At 45.7% G+C, this 18,360-nt stretch overlaps 1 protein-coding gene and 1 pseudogene across 1 annotated transcript in view; both read left to right on the forward strand.

Moving 5' to 3' along the window:
• Window positions 1-7,943, forward strand: part of LOC149328171 (uncharacterized) — a 32,066-nt gene extending 24,123 nt beyond the window's left edge. Inside the window, exons 4-9 of the mRNA XM_089558914.1 lie at window positions 1,290-1,446; window positions 2,587-2,699; window positions 3,227-3,353; window positions 3,917-4,117; window positions 5,207-5,335; window positions 7,743-7,943. Of these exons, the coding sequence (XP_089415040.1) occupies window positions 1,290-1,446; window positions 2,587-2,699; window positions 3,227-3,353; window positions 3,917-4,117; window positions 5,207-5,335; window positions 7,743-7,943 (928 nt within the window). The remainder of the gene's footprint in view (window positions 1-1,289; window positions 1,447-2,586; window positions 2,700-3,226; window positions 3,354-3,916; window positions 4,118-5,206; window positions 5,336-7,742) is intronic.
• Window positions 7,944-13,414: 5,471 nt separating this feature from the next.
• On the forward strand, window positions 13,415-17,741 carry LOC149328172 (uncharacterized; annotated as a pseudogene).
• Window positions 17,742-18,360: the final 619 nt, after the last annotated feature.

An 18,360-nucleotide genomic window follows, 5' to 3' on the forward strand; every position in this document is an offset into this window, starting at 1 on the left:
AGTGGAGGCCTCCGGAAATTTCGACCATCTGGGGTTCTTTAACGTGCACTGACATCGCATATATATATATATATATATATATATATATATATATATATATATATATATATATATATATATATATATATATATATATATAGCGAAGTATACGCTTCGTTAAAGGAAACATATTTATCCGACTCGACGTTTCGATCGGAAGGCCGATTTTCTTCAGGAGTGATTTTACTTTGTTAATGCATCCCCTTTTTTAGAGGTGGGCACAGAACAGGTAAGTGGGAAACACAAAGCACATAGCAGAAAAATACACATAAAAATTATTAGAGGCAGTGCGACCCACACGAAAAAAAAAGAAAAGGAGAGTGCGACGAATATGTACTCAGTAAGAAAATACAACGTCCAGATACGGCCTCTGCTTTGTTAAGCACCACAGGCTTGCTTATTGAGAGGCGTGTCCAGCTCGGAGGTGCTTGGCAGGTGCATGGCCGTGCAGCAACTTTCGTAGAAAAATGCAGGAACTTGTTCCTTCTCCTGGCCGCGAGGGCAGGGAAACAAATAAAAAAAATTTAAAAAATAAAAAAGATTGACTCTCCAACAGAGAGAGTAGGCAAGAGAAAAAAAGAAAACGAGAAAGCGAAAAGAGCAGAGAAGAAACCTCCTATATACATATACATCATGTTATATACCATACACACAAATGCCATACAAGATATAATGCGTAAGGCAAAAATTATATCAGCCAGGCCAGTCTATGCGAAATATCCAGGCCGCTATGAAAACATTATGTGAGAGAATAAACCTCGAAGAAGCCGTTCTGAGAGCGGCTGACAACCAAAGCCGAATACGAACCACAGGCAGTTGGAGTTACTCAAAGAAAAGAAAATAATTAACAAGTAAGGTCCACTATTCTCCTATCCGACGGACAGGTGCTTGAACAAAACAAGAATGTAGCGTACATCAACCAAAAACAGCACTCGACGTCGTACGTCAAATTGGTCGGCCGTCTGTCAGAATTTCAACAACTACGCCAATACTATTGCCGTCACTTCGAAGTGGCGTGGGGACGACTTAGGATCTGTACTACATACGCAGTTGCAGCGACATCTGTGTCCTACTTATAGCAGGAGACGACATGTTGGTGGTGGTTGTAGCTGATGGCGCAGAGAGGAGACGCAGAAGTATCTCCAGTGTTAGCCTTGTTCCTCTCCAGCGTTTCTGCGTCGTCTTCTCTCGTTTTGCGGTTTGTCCGCCTTTATAATGCATGGTTATTTTTTTATTTTTTCTTCGGCCAGGCTGCGGAGGAATACAATGGTTCTCGCGTCTGATCCCGCTACGAAGACGGAGTTGGAAAACCTTTGGAAGCGGCGCATCTATCATTACGGCCACGTCAACACACCAGCCTTTAATGTCAGCGTTACCGATATTGCGGACCTGATTATGAACGCATGGGTACGTTTCGCGTCTGGCATGCTCTTTCTGCCTTCCGAACTCATTGCGCAATCTCTCGCCTTCTTCAAAAGTACATGAGGAGCTTTTCACTCGACGAATATCAGCTATGATTTACTATTTGGCTGTTCTATACTTGCGAAATCCGCCGGCGAAGACATCTGTCTTTAGTTTTTATCTTTTGTTCTCTATAAAGACTCCGATCTGTGTGAGAGTGCTCATTGAGTATTATAACACGATACCCGATCGACAGAGTTCAATTATATTTCTAGAATTAGAAATATGTCAAAGTATTTCTTGTCTCGTGAGTGGCGTATACAGGACATGTTATCAGAACGTGCCCGCACGAACTATCAGTCATGCACTATATGAGTAAACAATAGAATAGTTCATCAAATAACTACCTATTCAGCATGAGTGAATAATTACTCGCCAGGATGTTTAATTAATAATAAACACATTTGTCGGTAATTTATATTGTATCTATAAATTCCTTACATAATTAACATAAATAAATAATTAAATAGTACATTCATGTAGTTACTAGACACTCTAGGAACGGAACCCACGTTTTTGAATGTAGTAGAACCGAGGATAGAACGAAAACGCGACTTAGCAACGGCACAGACATAAAGAAACGACCACGCAGCAACATAATCGGCAACATTAAAGGAAATGCTATTTCGCAATGCTCTAAACAGACATATTTGCACCCCTGGAATTTTTCTTCCTCCACAGTGTTTCTTTGTTTCTTTAATCAGGGGATAAGTTTTTTGGCTACTGAGCACCGATAGGTGCGTTCGATCCGGGCCGCGGGAGCCACCGCTCCTAGGAGACATTGCAAGAATAGCCGTTTTCTGAGGTTCCGAGGGCCTTTATTAATCCAGATGGGGCAATTGTCCGGAGCCCTCGAACAGCGGACACCTCATAGACCGCACCGCTGCTTTCGGATATAATTGCGCACAACTAATCAATGAACGAAACTGGCCTTCATCTACCTTCGAGAGGCTAACCGGCTAATTGGTTTCATCTTCTACAATACTGCGTATTCTAAGGCAACGTTGAGACAACAGAGTAAATGAGGCGGTTACAGCAAAGGGGTCACATGACTACTCTCAATGTTTCCGCGTATTTATTCCGCAGACTATTGCCTCCTTGATGCTTGACAAGGACATCAACGAGAGACCCGTCTACACAGCAGTCGCGCTGCCAATCATCAACGTAAAAGTTGCAGAGTTCGTCGTCGAGCGGTTGAGGTGAGAGCGAATGGGAATGATCTCGAGCAGACTACACAAACCTGTTGCTTTGAAGACACAGGAAATCTTTCGGTAATCGCATGCAGTTACGAACACCCTTCTTTATTTAAGCGACATTGTGCTAGCTCTTCCTAGGCTTTTGCTGCGTGCAGAATTCACTGGCTCTGCAGCATACTTTTTTCGCAAAAATGTTCCGAATAAGGTCAGGCATTCTAGATTTTCTCACTCTCTCATTCCCTTATCATTTACGAAATCACTGCTACCGTCCTGGTAAAGGTACGAACGTTTATAAAACCAGATACTGCTAAGCATATTTAGTGTGATCTACGTCATGTGTGTGTGAGAGGGAAAATAGACTAATGAGAGGAAAGTTGAAGAGGTGAGCCAGCGGCAACGTCTACCTGGCCTGCTATTCAGCAGTGGGAGAGAGAGAGAGAGGGAGGGATAAGGAAGAAGTAGAGCAGAGAGCGAACATACAGTGCTGATGTGGTAATCAAATAAAATCCCGAAATGTTATGTCGATGCAGGACTACACTGGTGGATATCGTGATTGGCTTGGCACACCAGGTGGGCGAGGACAAGAATAACCCCAACTGCCTGATGATGTCTCCATCATACGTTGACAGCCCCAGCCCGGATTACCCATTCTCTCTGGTATGCGCTCGAATTTCAGGGATATCCTTTTTTCCCAGCACAGTGAAAACCTGCGTTCCCAACGGAGCTCTTGGGATCGCGTCACTTCCTCCTGACCCGGGACCGGACCGGACTGGTTCTTTCATAACACGCTCTTGCGAACAAATGAATTAACCGGGTTTTAATGCCTAACATACTACGCTTCGCACTTGAAATCACTGGCAGAAACCAAACGTCCACCTTACCCGATATCAAGCCTCAAGATAACTGCAATAGCGGCCACCTTACCTGACTTTCACTTCATGAGGTACAGCGACCAGAAACGCTGTTGGATGTTCACCTCTGCCAGCGTCTGAATCCCTGCCTTAGTCTTATCAGCAATGTTCGTCCGTAAGAAGGCTTTGCTCAAGGACTGGGGTGTGATTAGCACGGTGAATGTTAACAGAGTGTATGCAACGTCCGCAGGTTTAAATAACAAGTTAGTAAACAATTAAAAGAATAGAGCCACACACTTATGCCTTAAGCAACTGTCGGTGCTTATTACTTGCTTTTCTCTCTTTCGCACGTACTGAACAACGGCACAGCGTCTCTGGCACGAGGTGTTCCAGACTATTGGTGATGCTGAGCTGCCCACGACGCTGGCTATGTCTGTGGGAATTCCACTTCGCCGCTACAAACCCCGCTACCCGAGTCAATGTTCACAGTTTGACAGCGACACGACTAAACAGTTGATCATGGGCCCGTGCAAGCCGTTCCCTGGACCTCAATTGGCTGGCATCCTGGAGGTAAGACCGGGCAATGTAAATTTCCGCAAGGACCCTCAAATAAAAATATGTGTACACAAACGCGTGGAAATAAGCTTGAAATAGGGAGTGTTAAAACAGTCCGAGGCATCGATTCATGCAACATCGTTTTGCTGTGTATCGTACGTACGACCTGAGCAGTTTTTTTGAGATCATAGGTGTTATTACGGTAAGTGAGGGAACAAGACTTAACAAAAATAGTCTGGAAGCCTTTCGGCTGTTTACAAAGTATAAAAGTTCGATGGCAATGTTAGAAGTCGCAGTGGTGATCTTGTAGCAAGAGAAAAAAGAAAAACAGTCACTTTAAACACGAATTGTGCCGGTTTAGACCTTCAGAATGTTCTGGCTGCCAACAGTATAACTTTTGTTTAAAATTTTTGAGCGCCTGTTACCCTCTCTGCGATTGTAGTTACTGGTCATTACTTAGGTACGCGTGTGTATTACAAAGACATTTTGTTATGCACTGTTTGTGCCATATACCTAATCGCGGATTTCAATTATTCGTTGGTCAATTAGCCTCCGCTATTACCTTGAAATATTTGCATAAAATAGCTTAATTTTTCAAATCATTACAAGCCTTTCTAGGTCATTATTCTGGCCAATAAAACATTACCATATTACACCTGATGCTTACAAAAGTATCCATGCTCAGCATTCTTGGACATCGACAACCTGTAACATCATTTGGTGGCTTACTCCTGCGCGCATTTCATGTCTAACCGCGTCCTTTCATTTAAACACGCAATCGCATTACCTTGGTAAAAAAAATACTTTTGAGAAAGCACATAGTGTTCGCCTTTCACGTTACATATTGCCAAAACCGCTACTTTATATTAGGATAAAGCAAAATTTTATAACATTTTTCTGTGCTCTGAAGCATTCTTGCAAATTCAGATGAGGTGCCCACAAAATCTGTCTCATAGAGTATACCCAGTATACCGAGGAAGGTCGAAAGAATTTTATAAAATCCTTCAAAATAAATTGACTAACTGAGCGATAGTGCTTTGCACGTGGCTCTGCTGATTACCATGCGAACCCTGCCCCAAAGAAATGCGGGTGATCTCTGCGCAGGTTTGCCAGTCGCGTACGCCTTGGGAAGGGCATTTCTCGTGGGACGCTGACACCTCCAGCGAATTCTATTTCGATAAGAGCGCGTGCTGGCTGTACATAAACGACGGATCGGGGTCGCTCAGACACAAGGTGAGGTTGGCTTCATCCTAAGGTTGGTTTCCTCCACTTCCGACGAGCGCAGCTATTAGCTCGGACTGCCCTCCCAAGCAGCGCAGGTAATCCGGTAAACATTGGACATGTATCGGCAGAAGCTGGTCCCACAAAGGACCAGAGTGAAACCATCCACTTACAATATTAGCCCGATTAGCTGTCCTTCTTGGGCTACTACTCGTTTTTGTGAAGCGCAAAGAACAGTGCAAAAAGTAAAGAAATATGCAGGAGAGTGCACAAAACAGGCGCCGTTGTCCTCTATTTTTTTAAGCACTTACCTCTCACTTGGTAGCAACTTTTATCCTTTTTATTCTTTTCCCACGGCTACCTACTTCCTTTGAGCGGTGCGTACAGATGGCACGGATATGCTTGCGACTTCGTAAGGTCGGCATGCAGGCTGCAATGCAGCTAGCTGAGCCTGTTTTGGCTGTAACCACTGTGTTACAGTCCTGATACGCATTTTTTGTGGGCTCCTAACGAAAGCCTACGTTAGTGTATTCACTCTTTTGTCATATGCTGATATGAAGCGCAGCGCTCCCTCGATGAAACGGGCTAAAAAACGACAGACTCGCCCATGAAGACGCACAAAAGCCAAAAAAAAAAAGATTTGTATTTCTATTCAGGTTTGAAAGGAGTCCGAACGCTTCACGGCTTTCATGAACAATGTTTTTCTTTACCCATATCTTGCCTCCCAGCTTCCGGACTGTGGAGTATTCTCAGTATGATTAAGTAACGGGGTTAAGGAATGGTTAAAGACCGGGAGGCGGGGGTGGGGGGTGTTAGTGAATCTAGTCGAACTGCATGCCGGCGCAAGTGGCCAGCAGTGTGACATACATGCATAGAAATGACGGAAGAGTCAATTCCAAGCCCCGATCAAATCACTGGCTTCACCTGGTCTGCTTAGGCTGGCTACGGGTATATACCCACCCGTCTTGTTATAAAAGACCGCTTCTTTATTGGTGCCTCAGGTACATCCGAATTGACATATTGAGTACAAAAAAAAGAAACACGTTCCATTTTAGGCCCTTCACAAAGCGACTCAGGCTATGAGGGACTCCGTAGTGAAGGGCTCCGGAAATTTCGACCACCTGGGGTCAGTTTCACGTTAAAGAACTCCAGGTGGCCCAAATTTCTGGAGCACTTCAATACGTCGTCCCTCATAGCCTCAGTGACTTTGGGACGTTAAACACCCATAAACCAAACCAATTTTTCCCACATTTTAAAGTAACGGGCGTAAGGCGCGCGTACCTAACCTTGGGATCCGTTTATTTCGCTCTGTTTTCGGTTCTTGTGGCTTTTACTCCTCCCTGCTTATTCGCAGGCCGAATGATGCCAAACAAGGAACGGTGGCCTAAGCTATCCAGATGTCCCGAATATCTCCTCGTTATCTTGCACGTATGGATCCACATAATGCAACACAAGATGGGGAACTTGGTTCACATAAGCAAGCGGGCCTATTGGAACAGGTTCAGTTGTCAAGCGGCAGTTTCGCATGTTATGTTTCGATTGTCTTAAAGCCTACCTGGTAATATGTTTTCGGAATAGGGAGTTACCTCAACGTCTGTTATGTCAAATTGACTCCGACTGTAGCTTGACATCAGCGGCATTGGGGCCAGAAGCATAGGTCAGGTCCGTATATTTCCTGCCAGAAGTGAGGCTTTCTTATCAAAAATCCCGTGATTATAACCCTACATCGGAGAGAACATAACGTGGCTTTAGCTGCAAATTCCAAATTCTCCCGCGCACGTCCGCGGCACTATCGTTTGCAAGCAGACACGCGAAGCTCTTTTTAGAGCGAGAGCTGTACTTTTGGTGGTGCAACTTCCGATTTCGATGTGGATGAGACAATGACCTTCAATGCCTCACAAGGTCAAACGAACTTAACTGCGTGGTGGTATGGCCAAAGCTAAGGTAGTACGATCACGTGATCACATGACTGACCATTGGGCATCTGACCTTCACCTTTGACCTTGACCCTTGACCTTGGCAATTGATATGATGCAGTGGGCACCTCATCGACAGTGGCCTTCAATGCCTCATAGGGACAAACAGAACTTAACTGTATGGTGGTATGAACCAAGTTATGGTATTATGACCAAGTGATCATATGACTATGACCATTGGTACCTCACCTTGACATCTGACCTTGACCTTGACATTTGATTTGATACAATGGAGTCCATGCTTGAGAGAGCTCTCGCTCTTGTCGCTTGGTTCAAGCCACGTTGAACCCCAGGCATTTTGAAGCTGTTTGTATAATCCCGGAGCTGACTCCGATTGCTGCAAAGGCACTGCCATGTGGATCTATTTGCAATAGTGACATGTGTCTTAGCGTTCCAAGCCGAGTACCACGATCATGAATATCTTTTTTCTTCTACGTTAACAGCTATGTTATATCAAGCAGAACTACACGTCTCTCAAGTACATCATAGCCGCCATGGACATTGACTACTCGGACCCGGGGTTCTACAAGCTGCGCTGGCTCCAGAGTCTAATCACGTTTTTCCAAGACCTCTACACCGTGCCGGATATGATAATGTACTGCCATATGTTAGATTACCACCCAGCATGTCATAGATACGGTTGATGATTGTTGAGAAGCCCCAGCATCACTGAGCAAAGGAGAATTCTTCGCAGCAAACCGTCTTCTTACCTTCACAACTTTTCAAAGATTTACTGTGCTGACAAAAAAAAATGAGTATGGAACCGATTAGAGAGCACACAAGGGAGAAGATTGTTGGTATTAGTTGTCCGCACTGGACGATTACACTATCTCCCTTTGGCTCTTTCTCGGTTTCAATGTGATCACATTTTATATTGTGTCACCCTGAGTCATCTGGCATGAGATGCCGTTCCCCATATCACACATAGCTCCGTCATCTGGCATGAGATGCCGTTCCCCATATCACACATAGCTCCGAAAGAGTGAGTTTCAAATAAAGTTGAAAGTTGGGGCTCCATGTTGTCGTTTGCCTTCTTCACTGTCCGCTTCCGCTAGGACCGTGCCTTTTAGTGGAGCTCAAATCTCCCAGCCCGTGACTGTTGCAATAAAACTGAGGAATTAGAGTTTATTTGTGCACTCTTGTACTGTGCCATGTGTCTTTGCATTGTGTCATGCAGACAATTTTCGCTGTTCTAGGTGGTAAAATAGACCGGCAGTCGTCTTTTGGGACTTTCTATGGGAGATATCAGATCCTCGATAGTGTCTGCAACTGCAGCTGCACAGAGCATATTGTACTGTCTGGCAAGCGAAGTTTCTCGACAAATTCAAACTCATATTCGCGCCGGAGGAAGCCATTCATGCAACACTTGCTGTAAATCCAGTGTGTGGCAAATTTCTTTAAATGGACTAAAACTGACGAAAATAGAATTTGCATTTCTAAATGCAGTGCACAAGCTGCCGCGGTCATTAAAAACGTGCAAAGTTTTAAATATGCGTGCAACTATGTGCTATGTGCAGTCTTCGCCAAAAGTAACCTGGCGCAGGTGGTTCGTTTCTTAGCCGCGTAGCGAAGCACTCACGGCAGCCCTTGAGCTCTGATTCTGTGTAAAGAAAGGTGAGACTATAAAAACTAATATTTCGTAATTAACAGGCGCACTTTTAAAAGTAAATATGTTTTAAAAAAATGTTGTTGCTTAGATACTTTAAGAGGTTTTTTAATGATATTTCGGAAGAGTAAAACCTTTATTGGCGTCGTGTGTCGTCGCGTTTTCACTACTATGGCTTTTGTACACTGCGTTCGCGCGAAAGTCGTCTGCGCACACACGGACAGCGTTTTCGGAATGAAACATCTCAGTAGTGCCACTCCATGTTCCCGATAAACTACGACTGTCTCGCAACAAGTAGCTCACCGCCCCATGATGCTTTGGGCGTCCATGGTGGCTGAAGTGCAGCGCCGCCAGCTTTCCCTCTAGGTAATAGTAAGAAACTCTATGCGTACAAGAACGTGGCAAAGACTTATCGCACAATGTCTTGTCCTTCCACTCAGAATTGGGTTAGAATGAATGAATGAGTGAATCAATGAATGGTGTTAAAACATATGTTGGACGTAAAGAACAAGAAAGTCACTTCCAACGCACTTTTGGAGCAGGCCGTATCGGCAGGTCATGATAGCTGCTGGGAAGGGACTTCTATCATCGCCAAAGAAAACTGGCTTCCACGCCAGTATCTCGAGTCCGTGGTGATTCAGACTACTGAAAAAAGAGTTAATCTTAACGCCGGAAACCTCCCGCCAACATACGCAAGATGCTTGGGAAGATTATTGAAGCGCATTTAAGCTCCGCTCTTCTAGAATAAATTTCAGTGAACAAGGCTTTCGTATGGAAGCCGATATGTCTTCTCTTTTTCCGGTCTCAGCTTCTTTTTTTCTCTTGAAATGAATTTTGAATTGCGTTCTGGGATCGCAATAATGTAATAGAAAAATTTAGCTTGATATTTTTCACAAGTGATATGAATTGTAAACTAAGATCAAACTCAAATAACAAAATTAAATTCCATAGAAAGCTTGGCAAGATATTGCTGCATTGAATGCAAGGACACAGGCGAGGAAACACAGGAAAAAATCACGATAGGGGTTGCTTCAACACAGTGTCTGACCAAAGTAAATTTTTCCTCTTTAGCATTCGCGTTTATTGAGCTAGCGGTGCAGCAGGGTGCTTAGCAGGGCACAGAGGGTCAGTCAGCCCTAGGGGCGCCGAATCCGTGCAGTCCATTCCCGCTTACCGCGGCTCATATTCCTTAAATAGCGCGAACAGAAGCCACGCCATGAAAGCGCTATTTCGCCTTCGCTCCACGCAAGGTATCGTGCCACAGCCCCCCGCCCTCTTCAAAGAGACACGCCGTAGTAGGGCTGAAGCGAAGGCTAAAGCCTGGCCTGTAGCAAATCGATACTTTCACCTCCCAAGTGACCACCTCACACAGACTGCATGAACCGGAGGTGGTAATAACGCTCCCTCACCGTGCCCGCAGCTCAGCCGAGAGGCACGGGTGGTGACGACGCACCTTGGGAAGTATTTTTGAGCGACAGCTCCATTCCTCGGGGCACAATTAACGACTCCGAAGTTGCTGAGGTATTGACCTTCAGTGCCTCACTAGGTCAAACCGAACTTAACTGCGTAGTGGTTATAGCCCAATCCATGGTAGTATGACTACGGGATCATATGACAGATCACTGGGTATCTTACCTTGACCTTTGACCTTCACATTTGATTTTAGGCAGTGGACACCATGTCAACAATGACCTTCAATGTCTCACAAGGTCAAACAGAACTTAACTTCATGGTGGTATGGTCTAAGCTATGGTAGTATGAACACGTGATAATATGACTATGATCATTGTGTGCGTGATCTTCACCTCTGAACTTGACCCTTCACCTTGACATTTGATTTGCGTAACAGAGCTTTCACTCGTATAACTAGGTTCAAGCCGCGTTGAGCCCCAGGCATCTTTTTTTATCTAAAATACAGTAGGTGCGCTCCCAGAGCCTGCCTACTTCCCCTCTCTCCCCATGTCATAGCCGTGCTTAATTCCGAGCGACAAGAGGTGTTTCTGCGTGTCTGCTCTTCAAACTAATATTTCCGAGCATAAACGCCATATATGTCGAGAGGAATGCGTTAGCATGTGGGCACCGATCTGGTGAGTGCACTGACCTTTGCCGTAGGAGTGAAAACTAACCCCTGCGGCACGAATTTGTGGCGCCGCCTGGGTGCAGCTGCGAAAATAGTGCAAAGCGCGAGAGGCTAGCAGCTTAACTAGCGGCGAGAAAGGTTGCATGTCATGCTTTACTATTCTTTGAAATCATTTCAGACACGATCAAAACTATTTAAATAAGGGGCCCAGTTTGATCGAGCGTTGGCTTCAAAGCGGTCACCCGTTGAAATTTTGCACGCGCGTTGAATTCTACGCGTGCTGTTTAGTTTGAAGTCTGCCTTCGGCGCATGGAATGCGCAGCACGAGAGGTTTGAAGTTTTTCGTGAAGACGAAGACTTCCAAAGGATAGCCCTAGATTCCTCAGTTTTTTTTTTTTTTTATGAGCCGCTTGAGATAAGCCTGAATGAATTTTTACCCTATTTGGACTGGCACCAAACCCTGCCATGAGCATATGCCATCGCTGCAGAGGCAACAACCACAAGCTTGCAGTTGTTTCCAGCTTAACGCATGAAAAGGCCTGCGACCTTGGCTCGATGGTCTAAAGCGGCGGCAAGCGATTGCATGTCCAACATTATTGGAGAAAATATTTGCATATTAGAATATTAGGTATTTTATAGACATATTGAAGGGAATGGTTCATTCTTCCAATGCGTAGCAAAAGCTTTCTTACATAGTGTTTCCTTCACTCTCATCGAGCAGTTAGGACCCCAGAGAAAGCCAAACAGAACGCTCTTGACCACAGCAAAAGCGGTAGTAGCAAAGCAATGCAGGCCTACCGAAGAAAGATCCGCAGATATGTTCATTGTCACAATGAAATCTTACAGTATATGAAAAAATTGCGTTCATCAACTGGTCCTCGTTCACGATGTTTTTGTCCAAAAATACTGGGCATGGAACTTCTTCGCGCTTCCTGGGGTTTGAATTCCACTCGAGTTCGTAAATAAGGGAAGGATTTTTTTTTTCTAGCAGACTGTACACCGACAGGTAGACGCCGGATTTTCGTTCGCATGATCGTTCTAATGCTAACGTATTAAATAAGACTGACCACCCTAGCCACGTCTGTGCAATGCCTGCAGCTCTGCTGTTGTACCATCTCCAGCCGGCGGGCCATGCAGGTAGTAAAAAGGAGAGATCACAAACGTCACAGTTTGTGGACTGCGATCACAAACATCACATTCCTCACAACTCCCGCTTTGCGAAAGTAAGGCGCTTCTTCAAAGGTTCGGTATTGAACATACTGGCCGACATAGACGCCATTGTCTGCAAATAAAGAGAAAGATGCTTCTAACACTGCTCTGCTACTGTAAAAACTACGGATGAGAACATTTACCTTGTCTCTCACGCAAGGATAACGGCAGGTGATAGGCACTATCGCTCCAACCCTATGGCCAAATCATGGCAGTTCAGGCCGAGTTCTAAGGGAGTACGAAGCATGCTCAAGTCATCTGTAGAGGAAATGTGGCGCTTGCCGCCTCAATTATAAATTCCTTCTTTGGCGATTCCACCGTGCGGTTATGTATAATCGTTTGTTAGGCCAACAACAACGACTAAATACATCGCAGCCCCTTTTTAAAAGAAGAAGAAGAAGAGGAAACTCAGTCATAAGACGCCACACTGATTTATCTGAGTACACTCACATTCTTGGCAAAGGCCGAGAATGGTTACGTGTCATTCGTTCGTTGGGCAGTCGTTCGTAGGGGGCCGCCTGGTTCTTAGACTTCAGTCTTGCGGAGTAAAGTGCGCCACCAATGCGCACAGGTTGTTGTGCTCCCAGACGCCATTAAACAGCGTGGGGGTAGCTGTTCAGGTGCTTCATGAGATGCTCTCAACTTAGCGTTACAAGCTCAGCCAGAAACGAGCTACAGAGTGGCAAAGGGGGATGTCGTTTGTTGCACAGTTTCGCCAATGGCAAGTCAGAGAAGCGGTTGGAGTCTAAGGTTCGCAAACAAAACGTCCTTTGTGTAGCGAAGAGACGATACAGAGGATTAACATAGCATTCATAAGAAAACATGCACAGTATTGTCTGAAACGATGCAACGGACGCAACGCAACTCGTAACAGAGGCAACAATACAAGGGAGAACCTGCAACTAAAGTGCACTTCAACACGAGAGAGGCAAACACAAAAAACGCAATTTCTTCACTGAGCTCTGAGTCAGTCCGACGGAGGATTACGTTGTTGCCGTCCCGAAGACTGGCGCGCTACCTGTCTAGTACCTTGCTGGGCCTCACCAGCGTTGTCGCAAGTGTTTTGCGGGAGCGGTTCTCGTAAGCTGGAACTGCTATATGGGCGCTGAACGTCCCTTATGTATATAGAGCGCGCTACGGCTGTTTGTCGCTTCGCGCCAAGCCAGGCGCACACATACACTCCGCATCGACAGTATAACCGCCCTTTCATCCTCCCACCGATGCCTGCATCGTCAGTGGTGAGGCGAAGAGAGAGCCCAAAATATTCAGGGAGCACTTTGGCTCTCTAAAGTGCTGCCAGGCGAAAGCCTTTCCTGGCGCACTGTTTGACATTGACTGCGAGACTGACTGTTTGTGGTGTACTAGTGCTTTATTTGACTACACACTTTGATTACACATTAAACTACACCCTTTGACTGCCGACTTCGACTGCTTCTTTAGCGCGACTCTCACTCTCCTTCGATGAGTTCGGTGGCTCTGTTCGCAGTAATGAGGTATGTAATGTAGTCACCTACGGACGCCTTACGCCCCCTGTCGGAGCGGACAACTATTTTATTAGTTGTCGTCTGCTCCAAAGGGGGCGAATCCGCGCCCTCTAACGTCATAATCACTTCGACCAACCGAAAAGCGTGACACCTCTGCTTACAACCTTCTGTCGACAACGATGATGCGTTAAAGGCCTTCGCCTTAAAAGTTCTAAATACTTCTCTCCAGCCCGGAGCCGCCTAGCCCGAGTGTAGAGCAAGGGGCCTCTCGCAGCAGGCTTCAAGTTACCCACTCTGAGGCGGCGATAGGGGTCGTTGCTCCAAGCTTTCCAAATCGTCCACGGCGCGGGCGAGAGACATTCCTTCCGCGCAGCGCCAGCTTTCCAAATGTACTCCGATATTTGTGACATTGTCCATTCTTATAAATATATTGTGAAACAATATTCCCAACTCACAAAATCGCGCGCATGCATGCAAGTACTAAATAGAAACATAATTACATCAAGGCCCACCAACAACAACGATAGCTTACAAACGCGCAATGAAAGCCTCTATAGACGCTTTACAGCGCCGTATCATGGGGGCTGCCATATTTGATCACGTGATCACGCCGCCATTACACACCTCCTGATTGCTCGGCGCGCACCCCGTCGCGCAGGCTGCTGCATCTGAAGGTTCGGTTACGACAGGCAGTGTTTCTGCTAATACGGTTGTAAAGGAGTGGGAAGACGACACTGCGGTTCGGCCAAAGCTTCGAAGGACAAGTGAGGACCCTAATTTGATCACTTCTGGCTCGAAAACATGATCGTGCTGCATGTCGCGGAGAGCCGCTGATCTCGCCGGCTCTTCCAGCCTGCGGAAGGCTCGACTGAATGCTTGTCTTTGCATGCGCTGAAGGCTTTGCTGAATGTTTTTTTTTTGTTGTTGTTGTTATCAAAAATGGCTAGTTTTAATGCTCCCGAGGCCGCGCAGGTCGTTGTCCTATTGTATATCCGCATGTAGACACTGCTTTAAAACGCTAACATGCACATCGTACGAATTTGTTATACGCTCACTACGCTGCTTAGGAAACCTAAAATATTTTCTACTGGTTTGCTAAACACAGAAAGGCGACAAAAATAAATTGACACAAATATTGACCATTATGGTAGCAGTACCATGCACCAAGCAGCCTTCACAAGCTAGAGTACAATCGTTTCGAAGGATTCCGCGATATAATTGTTATAACGCGCGCATGGCAACGTGTTCATATTACACGAAGTTTACAATTATGTCAGCCTCACACATAAAACTGTGGTACGCTCCACGCTCGATATGCGGACATGAAAATGGTCGAGGTCTCATTGGTTGTAATTAATCAGCTTCACTCTGAACGTGCGGAGTAACTTTTAGTGACTGTCTCGCATGGACCGCGAGCAAGTGACAACCGCCCAACACAGTAGCCGTAACGCAAATGCCTTATTACGAATATGGTGCACGAAAACCACGCTACTTTAAGCGAAGTTCAACAGTAGCCTCAAGACGGCGTGTAACACACGGACTCACGGTAAGCGTTGTCCGCTCTCATGGCTGTGCAGTGCATAATAAACAATAGCGGTATGTAGGAGCCTAAGTAGCCTTTTCTTTTTCGTTCCGAATTCGGCCTCGGGAGCTCCTTTTACTATTGGCCGCACACCTTATACCTTACGAGCAATAGGGTATCAGCACAGTGCACAGCAAATGAAACCACGAAGTGACTGTTTCGGTGGCGGAACAGCTTCTTCATGCAGCTGTGTTGTGCAGTTACCGTCGCTGCCGCGGTGGGTTACGTCACTCCGATGAAGTAAGTGCTTATCGGCTGGGCTGTACTAATCGGATGTGAGTATGCACCGTGTCTTCTGAGAAGTGATAACGTCTTGCGGTAGAGGCTTGACTTTCACTACGCATCCCGAGGAAGCGATTTTTCTGTGAGGAGAAAACAGCCACAAAGGAAAGTTTCCAAAGCAGCGGAACATGAGGCCTAGCTGTCTCGAGCTAGTCCTGAAGGATTGCTCCCACTCGATATTATACTTCACGCTTCAAACATAAATACAATAGCCTCGAGGCTTTCAACGCGCACGATTTGCTATGTGCACATATTGGTAGGATTCGGGCTAGTTGAGAAAGCGAACGGTTCCCTTTGGTCACTACAATAGTCGCAGTACCGTCGGTTGCCCGCTACTCAAATAACAACGCATACGCTGGCAACGCATACGCGTATAACCGTAAGTCATCAATATCTGTTCGTTGCAGGTGCGCTGCTGGAACCATCCAAATGGCGGTGAAGTTGTCACGGATGCTTCGAGCATGAAGAATCACTTCCACACAAACTGAGCTTACCAAGTATCACGCTTTCGAAGCTGCGGAGCGAGAGTTCTTCACAGGGAGATCATAGCACATAGAGAGTCAAACTGTGGTGCATTTGCTCTACCGACACCATCAGGTGTTTCACCTAAGGAATGCATAAAGTTGGATATCGAAGCTGTTAAAAATGAACTTTTTAACGTCAAGGAAGCCTTGGCCAATATTACCGCTCAAACAGCAGCTTTCAGAGAAACAGCGACACACTTCTCTGCACTGCATGGGGACAGACAACTGCCTGTGTCCTCAGTATGCGTACAGTCCAAGACGATAGAGAATATGACTGAAAGAATACATACCTTGACAGCATTCATCCAGAAGAAACATGAAACGCAAAAGGCTGATTTGCAATCCCCGAAAACGAACTGGGAAGATAGCTTGCGAAATACTGCACTTGCTTATCCGAGCACATTTGATCGAGATAAGAGCGGATGATGAGCGCAGAGCACTTTTCATGGCTACCGTCGACAAAAGGTTTGCGAACTTACGTATTGCATTGCATGACATTAGAATAGAGATGCAGGCTACCAAGACAAGGTCTAGTAAACAAAATAAGCAAGAAGACGTTGAGGAGACACAGGTGACAAAGGTATTTCCTTGTCCACGAGACGACCCCAAATATGAGAAAACTTCTGAAATGAAGCACGAGAATGTTAAGCAGAACCCTTCGAATAACGGCAAGCAGATCTCAGCGCAGTGTGTGGCCGAGGTTAAGAGTGTGAGTAGCGGAACGCAAGAACACATTGAAAAAGAACAAACTCAACACCCAAGCCTTCCAAAATGTGTGCCAATAAGTTATAGTGCGTACACGTGGTATGTGAAAAAGTATTCGGCACAGAAGACCGCCGCAATGGGTCGTGGATGGGCTCTGTACAAGGCAGAGTATTTTTTTTTTATTCGAGCTGTTTCCCATCAGGCATAATGAAAAAGGAAAGAAAGTTATAAAAAGGAGTGCAAACAAGCCTCGCTTAAAAAGCGGCACAAGTTCGTGATATAGCGATTATCTAGAGTCCACTTGGTATAGTCGTCTGCAACGTCCCATCGCAGGCCAACCTTTCTTAGTAAACGTCGTCTCACGGAAGCTGGAACCGGCGTATTCGCCAACTGCAGCCTGTACAGCCACAAGGCTTGAAACCACAGTGAATTGATCACGGTGACTGAAGATTGTCACAACGGCTTACCTAAAAGGGATAATAAATCCTCTTAAATGGCGTTATATGCCTCTAAGCATCACGATTTGCGACCTAAAAGGGAAAAAATGGAAAAAAATGAAATTAAAAAAACAATAAAATTACAGTACAGAGAGCGGAGCCGAACGGCCGACCTTCCATACGCAACACGTGCCTCTAATCCACTGCGCCAAAGCGGCGATGTCAAGCCGTCGTTCTGAATGAATATTTATAACCAGCCTTAATGTGGCTGATACCTGCCGGTGGGCGGCGCTGTCATCGCTGGCTGTACCGGCTGCATTTGGCGAACACGCAGCCGGGCATGTCCACAGCAAGTGTACATGTATAAGTATCGCAGGCCATTCCTTCACTCCAGGAGCATTCATCAGAAAAAGAGGCTACTTAGTTACTCTACACTCGTTCATTCAGTTGCAAGGTAGCTGGACTTCTAACCGTCCCTCGTGGCCATTCCAACAAGGAATCAGGCTTCGCATAATCCGCCCAAAAAAAGATGAAGATTGCATGATTGTGGCAAGAGGTGGACATGAGGGCGAAACTATGCTTCCATTGACGTCAGAACTTGTAGCGACGAGTGCAGTTATGTCTCCTATGCATCTTTTACGCTGAGATACGTTGAGGTCGCCGGCTTCGTTCAGCGCGACAAGAAGCAGGTTCTAGAGGTCGGTTAGCAGCGTGTGAATCAACTTTCCAAAAATGTTCTTTCCTCTTGGATGTTTTTGTGCTGCAGATCAAAGAAGTCTTCAAACTTGTCGCAGCTCTATCGCGCCGTACGTCCTCTTCTAAGCGGAGAAGACTACCTTCGAAAAGTCCTTCTTTTAGCACAAGACTTCTTATCGTTGATTGTGTCCTCTCTGCTCAGTGTGTTTTCAAGCATGCAAACAGAATGTTATAAAGAGGACCAGAAAACAGTACACAAGACACCAAGCCAACAACTCATTGTCTTATTTCTCCAGCTCCGAAGACATACAGAAGAAGGAAAGAGAATGAAAACACGACAAGATAAAACAACATAGACGCCAAGAGAAGAAAATCATTGCTGGCCGTTTCGCGCAGCCCATAAAACAATAAAATAGGCTATTTCTTTTGCAAGATGGATGAAAGATGGTGCGCTCT

This window comes from Amblyomma mixtum, chromosome 9 (genome assembly GCF_055824585.1).
Source record: "Amblyomma mixtum isolate Tamu chromosome 9, ASM5582458v1, whole genome shotgun sequence".
NCBI classification, from domain to species: domain Eukaryota; kingdom Metazoa; phylum Arthropoda; class Arachnida; order Ixodida; family Ixodidae; genus Amblyomma; species Amblyomma mixtum.